Source organism: Emydura macquarii, unplaced genomic scaffold, assembly GCF_026122565.2.
Source record: "Emydura macquarii macquarii isolate MOO-44397 ecotype Brisbane River unplaced genomic scaffold, CSIRO-AGI_Emac_v2 contig_3249, whole genome shotgun sequence".
Classification (NCBI taxonomy): Eukaryota; Metazoa; Chordata; order Testudines; family Chelidae; genus Emydura; species Emydura macquarii.
In genome coordinates this window covers 784,430-792,739 of record NW_027133386.1, presented here as the reverse complement: position 1 = coordinate 792,739, position 8,310 = coordinate 784,430, and the positions used below count along the sequence as shown (strand labels likewise).

Sequence of the window (8,310 nt, the reverse complement as noted above, 5' to 3'; positions counted from 1 at the left end):
ACAACAACAAGCAAGTTTGCGGACGACACTAAGCTGGGGGGAGTGGTAGTTACCTTGGAAGGTAGGGATAGGATACAGAGTGACCGAAACAAACTGGAGGATTGGGCCAAAAGAAATCTAATGAGGTTCAGCAAAGATAAGTGCAGAGTCCTCCACTTAGAAAGGAAGAATCCCATGCACAGCTACAGACTGGGGACCGACGAGCTGGGCAGCAGCTCTGCAGAAAAGGACCTGGGGGTAACAGTGGATAAAAAGCTGGATATGAGTCAGCAGTGTGCCCTGGTTGGCAAGAAGGCCAATGGCATATTGGGCTGCATTAGGAGGGGCATTGCCAGCAGGTCACGGGAAGTGATTATTCCCCTCTATTCGGCATTGGTGAGGCCGCATTTAGAATATTGTGTCCAGTTTTGGGCCCCCCACTACAAAAAGGATGTGGACAAGTTGGAGAGAGTGCAGCGGAGGGCAACAAAAATGATGAGGGGGCTGGAGCACACGACTTATGAGGAGAGGCTGAGGGAACTGGGCTTGTTTAGTCTGCAAAAGAGAAGAATGAGGGGGGATTTGATAGCAGCCTTTAACTACCTGAAAAGGGGTTCTAGGGAGGATGGGGCTAGGCTGTTCTCAGTGGTGGCAGATGACAGAACAAGGAGCAACGGTCTCAAGTTGCAGGGCAGGAGGTCTAGGTTGGACATTAGGAAAAAGTTTTTCACCAGGAGGGTGGTGAAGCACTGGAATGGGTTACCTAGGGAGGTGGTGGAATCTCCATCTTTAGAGGTTTTTAAGCTGCGGCTTGACAAAGCCCTGGTTGGGATGATATAGCAGAGGTTAGTCCTGCTGTGAGCAGGGGGTTGGACTAGATACCTCCTGAGGTCCCTTCCAACTCTAATATTCTATGATTCTATGATTCCATGATTCTTACTTACAACATAAAAAGATCCTATGGCAAGCTATGGGGCATGAGGAGGAAGGTCAAGACCTTCTGGACACAGACTTTCCAACTCGTTTCATAGAAGGGCTACGTCCGCAAGTAAAAGTTGCCTTGGGTACTCTGCATTTAATAGCTATGAGGTGGGAGGTGCTGTTACAGAGAGTTCGGCAAACTCATTTACTAGTGAGCCAAGCCCTCCCTGATCAGCACAAAGGAAAAGCTACTGCACAGACAGGAGGAAAAGTGGCTGCTCGGATCATCTTTCAGAATCAAAGGAGCAAGGAAGGTGATTTAGTTCCTGAGGGAGTTAACAGAGGGCGCGGCCGAGGGCGAGGCTGTGGGAGGGTTGATCCCCTGTACTGGGTACTGTGGGATCGAGTTCTCCAAGATGCCCCTAAAGCTGTAATTGATGGGTCCACCGTTTTGTTACTAATAATGACGTCAAAGCAGGGCGTGTGGAGCGATGGAACAGAACTTTAAAATCTAGGCTGTGGAGATATTTTACATCTCGCTACATCGACGCGTTACCCGAGTTTATAAAGAGTTACAACCGGAGCTTTCATAGAACCATGCGTGCCAGACCCGTCGATGTTAACCCCTCAAATTCTCAGAAGGTCTGGAAAACAGTTTACGGAGACAGTTTTAAAATAAAACCTGTTGTTGCCCCTTTCAGAAAAGGCGACTACGTGAGACGACCTAAAACCAAAGGCGCTTTTGGAAAAGGTTATGAACAAACAGTGACCAATGAGATATTCACCGTGGATGAAGCCTTAACCTAGGGCCAGAGACCTGTGTACCGATTAAAAGATTACGAGGGTGAGACAGTTTCTGGATCCTTTTACCCCGAAGAATTACAAAAAGGGAACCCCAAACGGGACAGGATTTTCAGGACTGAAAAAGTTCTAGCGGAGAAAGGAAAAGGGAGAAAAAAGCAGCTACTGGTGAAATGGTTGGGGTGGCCCGCGAAGTTTAACAGTGGGGTGGAAGCTTCACAATCCAGTGACATTTAGCCATATGGGGAAAGAACCTTAGAAGGGGAAAGAACAGCCACGTTTTGTTTACAAACACGTCCACCAGCCGCGTCTCTCACGGCTCAGTGTAGGAGCGGCTGTGATCATCTGCACTCTGCCCCAGGGTGGAGTGGGAGGGGTCGTGTGGCGCTCCCCAGCAAACCCTCTGGTGTCAAGGGATTTAGGTGAGTGGGGTTTTGTTTATGCCAGCAGGGCCTGATCCCGGCACTTAGGGGTGCACGCTCCAAGGAGTGAAGTTGCTAACTCCTAATGAAATTAAAAAACAGGGGTTTGGACTGGTGACTATGTGAATCTAGCCCCTGGGAATGGCCTATGGGAGTTGAGCACCTCATTCCCTTAGGCCTCTTTGAATATCTCAGCCCCTCTGAATAGCAAAACAAGACACATCTGTCTCTCTCTCTCTCTCTTGAGTTGGAAGATCCCCTTGGTCCTGTCTCAGACACGTGGTTGGCTTGTGCTAAGCCCTTTGTGCTCAGGAGAGCTCCCTGTGCTGTGGTGCCTGGATGGACATAAACAGGGCTAGCGGCCGCTCCAAGGTCTGTTGGCTTAGTGGGGCCACTAACCCAGGACATTGACTTTTCCTGCACTGGTTTCACAACGCTGCTGGTTCTGCGTTGTTAGCTGAGCCCGGGAACCCCTCCTCTCACACCGAGGTCTATATAATGGGCAGGAGCAAGGGGACGGCGTCAGCTCTGCAGACAGCTCATCTATTCCCCAAGGGACGGGAGCTGAGGACAAGGACTTTGGCCAGGAGGGCACCAGAGCACGGTTGGTTGCTGAGCTGATCTGAATCTTCCAGCTGGAGATTGCACAGGGTTAGGCAGAGGAGATGGCTCAGTTAATTGGCTGTGGGAGGGCAAAATGTCTGGTGGGCAGGGCTGGTGCCACTGCGTGCTTGGGTCCTGTTCCCAGCTGTGGGAGAAGACAGGTGAGTAATTAGAGGGGGTCTGGGAGTGGACACCTGGTTCTAGACACAGCTCTGGAATGGGAGTGGGGTCTAGTAGGTAGAGCAGGACCCCCCAGGGGAGGATCTCTCTCTAGTTTGGGGCTTAATCCATTTTAGTCAGGACTCCTGGGTTCTGTTCCCAGCTCTGGGAGGGTAGTGCGGTCTAGTGGGTAGGAAGAGGGGTGAGTTGGTTGAGATTCAGGACTCTGGCCTGTTTGAAAGAATATATCACGTGGAGATTCCAGCAGCTGGCTCGGCTGGCCCCACTGTAGCTGATCCCAGCACTGGCGCAGGAGTTTCCAGCAGTTCAGATCTTACCTTTGAACTACAGAATGTCGAAATGCAAAGCGAGGGAGCGAGGTCAGGTCAGGTCCTGTAGAGAGGGAGGCTCTGTCTATCTGCTTATTTTAAAGCGTTTATTTAAAGGGGAGTAAAATAAAGAGGCTGGGTGCGGAGGACACGATGGCCACGGGACAGCATTCAGCCCCCTGCACTGTGCACCGCTGGGGTGAGCGTCCGACCAGCACCACTCGGGTCCCCTGCGGGATACTTAGAATCCACTGGAGCCAAGCGCGTGAGCGGCTGCTGCTGTCAGACTGTGGCTGGGATTTGCAAAGGGGCCTATGGGAGTTAAGAGATTTCTTGTGGGATTTGGGCACCTTACTCTGGAAGGCTCCTTTCGAAATCCCAGCTCGGCTCCCCCGTCTGGCGGATTCATAAGCATCTGGAGATCAGCTCCGAGAGGGACAGGTAGTACACATGGAGAGACGGGTTACAAACAGGTTCTGAATGGGGGGGGATCTCTCCAGGGGTTCGTTCTGGGGTGGGATCCAGTGTCTAACCCTTGGGGACATTTGAGACCTTTCCTTGCCTTGATGCAGCTCTCCCGCGCCCATTTCCATGAGAAGCCCTGCAGAGCTGGGGTGTTCTCACTCTGAACCAGCCGTGGTGACTTTCTTCCTACCGGAACAACTCCTAGATTTGTACATTGTAAAGCCACAAGGGACCATTTGATCATCTCCTCTGACCTCCTGTATGAGACAGGCCAGAGAATGTCCCTCATTCCCCGGCACTGACCACAGGTCTTGTGTTTGGTGAAGCCCCTTCCACAAAGGTTTCTAGTCTGGGCCGGCCGCCAGGCAGAGATGGAGAAGGTGCAGTTCCTTCCCCTGGGTGGTTCGTTCCCCGGCTCCTCATCCTCACTGCTAAAAACTGGTGCCTCGTTTCTAATTTCAATTTGTCCTGCTTTAACTTCCAGCCACTGGCTCTTTTCCTGCCCTTCTCCGCTCGATTAAAGACACGTTCAGTGCCCGGTGTTTTGTCCCCACGATACTCTCAGCAGCTCACCTCGCAGTCTGCTTTTCGATTAGTGAACAGATCGCGCTCTGTAATTCTCTCCTCGTAGGCATTTTCTTCAGCCCGTAAGTCATTTCTGTGCGTCTTTTCTGCACCACCTCCCTTTTTTTAACCTCCTTTTCTGAACTGAATACACGGTGCCCGGGACAATGGACCCGCTCAGTGACCAGCGGGACTTTCCCTTCCCCAGTCAGCCAGACAAAGACACTCCCTTTGAGACCCTCCTTTGCACACTGAACAAACAAGGTGTGTGTTGCCCCCCGGACATGTGCGGCTGCCACCCTCTGACGTGGAAAGGCACCACCTGTTACCTTGCACCGGGGGGTTCGCTCACAACATCTCCTCCATCATATTGTCATTGGAGGGGTCTGGAGCCCCCGTTATTTGTGGGCTATTGGGACGTTCTGGGACCTTTCTGGACTCTGCTCGTCTCAATGCTCTGCGCCTAGAACTTCTTTAGGAACCTGCCAGCTCTGTTCTCCCCAGTGGCCGTGAGTCTGCCGGCCTTCCCAGCCTGACTCCTGCCAACCTGGCTTTCTGACGGCAGGACTTGCCCATTACTTTCGCTCAGGTCCCATACCCAGACTGTTCCACCAGGCCTCCTGTCTCAGGGTCTCACTTTCTACTGCATTCTCCTCCCCCCCGTTTGTCTTTTTACGGGGATGAGATTTACCCAGCGTCCCGGAAAAGCACAAGGCATGGACTGAAGGTAACCCAGTGGGCTAAACACGGCCATAGGGCCACCTTTTACTGCCATCCGCACACTCATGCCCCATCTCTCCCTTGGTCTGCTCCTTCCCGCGTACGACTGATGGGCAGGTTTTATTTCCCAGTTATTTTTAGTCCCGTAGGGTGGGGCTGGGCATGTCAGGACCAGACTTGGAGTGAGGAATGTGGTTTTATGATGGACCCGTGGGGCTGCTTTCAAATAATGAATGTACATGGGTAATTGGGATGTGGTGTGCAGACATGTATGTCTGTGTAGTGTATCTGTGTCGTGTGTACATATAACACCACCTTATCTTTCCTGTTTCTATCTGCTGTTCTAATCTGTCCCTTTCACTTTGACACCACAGACAGCAGCGCTTCTCTTAGGGCAATTCCAGTCCCCACCTGTGTTACCATGAGTAACAGGCAGAGTGTGTGTGAAGTCCAGGGAGAGGCATTGTTACCGTGTGTCCCACCGCGCTCTGTACGGAAGAAGTAAAACACAATTTTGGAGCAGTGACATTACAGATGAGGCCTTTCTGTATGACTGGCTTGTGGTTAGTTACTGCACTGTACGTCCAGCCGTGTTCGAGGTTACCCTGGCTGCTGGCTGTTACTCACTGGTCGGCGTCGCTGGTCAGGAAACAGGAACGGCTGAGTGGTGTTGCTCTGCGAGACACCAGTGGGTGACGGAGATCCAGCTGGTTCCTATAGATGCTGCCTTCCAGGTAACCTGCTGAGTGGACAGCTACCAGTTTATTACATTGCTGTGTATCGGTACCGGGACACTGAACAAGCTCGTTTTGAGTAACACGTGCCTCAGCTCGGGTGTTGTGTCACTGACCCCAGACTGTGACTAGCACCGAGAGGACGCTGTTTACACAAGTTGTATTAAGCTAACAGTGGGGTTTTGGTTGTTTGTTTTTTGAACCAATTTTTTTTCTTCTTGCCTTTATGTTGTTTGCTGCCATTGGTTGTTAAATTTGACCGGGGTGTTCGTCAAACAGTTTAGCCATGCTGTGCGCATTGGAAATGGTGAACAGCCGTAATACAGCAATGCAGCAAAATCACACAGTTATAATGCAGCTGGTCTTACAGAGTAGCCAAATTCAAACTAAATGACAGATGAACCTGGGCCAGCTACTGGTTTTCTAGCTGATTGCACCTTCATTGTCCATACATGGTATACTGAGGTGTGCACCAGCCCACTCTGTTAATTAGAAAGTACTTCTTTTTTCTTTTCTTGATGCTTGGGGTTTTCTTTACTGTGCACTGATATCTCTTGGTGTCTTGGGGTGTGATATCTTCTGGTGTCTTTGGTTTATGGGATGCAATCTTAAACAGCTTAAGTCAGTTAACATAATAAAAATGTTGCATCTTTGTTTTCCATTTCTCTTGGTTTTAATAACCAAAACTTAATAAACAGATTACGTTAGTTTGTTTACAATGCAATAGAGACCAGGTCTTTTGTAACACGAGTTATACTTTTGCAATTGTTGTACAGACATTCACGTTTACCTGAGTGCATTACTCACATTGCATACTGAGTATAACACTTTACTGTTAAATTAGATGCACACGATTTTCTCCGAGAAGTTGTTCTGCTTTTCCCTGCCGCGCACTCGGGTTTAGGAGAAGAGTTAGTAACAGAATTAAAGCATGGGTAATACCAATTCCACTCGTGTTAACTGTTTAGAAGCACAAACTTTTACAGCCACCGCTTCCCTTCAGGGTAGCGTGAAAGAAAAGTTCAATTAAAAGTGAATCAATTTCAAATTCAAATGATAGAAAAGAAATTAAATTCAAATCAATTTTAAATATCAAATTGTAATTAAAATAATAAATGAAGTTATTAATAAATAATAATAATGATAAATAAAATAATTAAAAATAAATAAATACATAAATACATAATATAATACAAATTTATTATTAAAAACAAATGTTACCAGACTCTTATTTATAACTATACAAACCAAGGCGGTAAGAGCTAAAACGGAGAAGGCAATGCATTTTACAAAATAGGCAGGTCAACCAAAGAGTTCAACATGTAAAGAAGCAGGATGTTACCTTTCTACTTAAAAAAGAATGAATCAGAATCGATACAAGATTCACATCAAGTGATTTGTCAGGTTTGTTCTATTCCTTTCATTATTTGAGGCATTTACTTTATTTTAAAATGTTGCCATATGGAATAAGGAATTCCCAGGTTTCAAATCTTAGTCCGTGGTTAGCACTGGAAGCTGTCTGCATTTCTGCAGCGTGGCAACCATATCTTCAAGAACGTTAGGAATATTTCCGGCTGTTGCACTCCTGACGGGTTAAAATAATGAGCTGACTGGACTGATTTTAGGTAGAGTTTTTACCCAGTTTCTATTATTAGCTCTGAGTGAGGCGTGGGGGTGGGTTAAAGCACTTGGGGACCCGCACCCCGGTTTTTATCCTGGCGATGTTCTTTACCCTTCCCACAACTCAAAACCCAGGGCTCACCCCATGAAATGAACAGGCAGCAAGTGGAACTGGTCACCGTGGGACTTTGCGATGGCCCTAGCGTATAAAGACGTGGATAATTGTGTGCGGGGATAGGACCCTCAGTGGCTATTAGCCAAGATGTGCAGGGAAGCAACCTCATGCCCTGAGCGTCCCTCAACCTGCGACTGCCAGAAGCCGGGAGGGGAGGACACAGGCGGGTCACTCCTGAATTGCCCTGTTTTCTCCACTCTGCCGGAAGCTCTGGCATGGGCCACGGACAGAGACCGGCTGCTGGGCTGGCCGGACCATGTGCCTGAGCCTGTGGGGGCAGCTCTGAGGTTTTTATCTCTCAATGTGTCCCCAGGATCGTCTGGCTGGGCCATGGCTCTGCAAGGGTCCCCCCTGCTGCTGCTGCTGCTGACTGCTGCGCTGGTGGTACTGGGAGCCTCGGCCAGCCAAGAGCAGTATGAGCGCTTCCGCCTCCAGCACATCGATCCGAAGCCCAAAGGCCGGGATGATGCTTACTGCAACAGGCGAATGCGCTGGATGATGACTAACGACAAGAGGATGACCGGAGGTAAGGAAAAAGTCTGCAAGGAAACGAACACCTTCATCCACGTGAACAGTGATAGGATCACAGAGGTCTGCACGCCAGAGAAAGGCAAGGACTACCGGACCAAGACCGGCCAACTCATGCGGCAGAGCACCGACTCATTCCAGGTGACCAACTGCAAGCACCACGGAGGGAAACCAATCCTCAACTGCGAGTACCGGGCCAGCAAAGACTCCCGGAAGATCATCATCGCCTGCGACGAGGCTAGGCGCCCCGTGCACCTCGACGACATCCTGATCTGAAGGAATGATGAGGC

General features: G+C 49.6%; 1 protein-coding gene across 2 annotated transcripts; it reads left to right on the top strand.

Annotated features, from left to right (window-relative positions):
• Nucleotides 1–2,623: 2,623 nt before the first annotated feature.
• LOC137142786 (angiogenin-like) lies at nt 2,624–8,310 on the top strand. 2 transcript variants are annotated; one of them, XM_067532247.1, is made up of 2 exons: nt 2,624–2,727; nt 7,806–8,310. In XM_067532247.1, exon 2 carries the CDS (start codon nt 7,823–7,825, stop codon nt 8,294–8,296), a length of 474 nt encoding a protein of 157 aa, XP_067388348.1. In that variant the 5' UTR covers nt 2,624–2,727; nt 7,806–7,822; the 3' UTR covers nt 8,297–8,310. The 2 variants fall into 2 exon arrangements, with proteins under 2 accessions (XP_067388348.1, XP_067388347.1); XM_067532246.1 differs by lacking the exon at nt 2,624–2,727 and adding an exon at nt 3,134–3,413.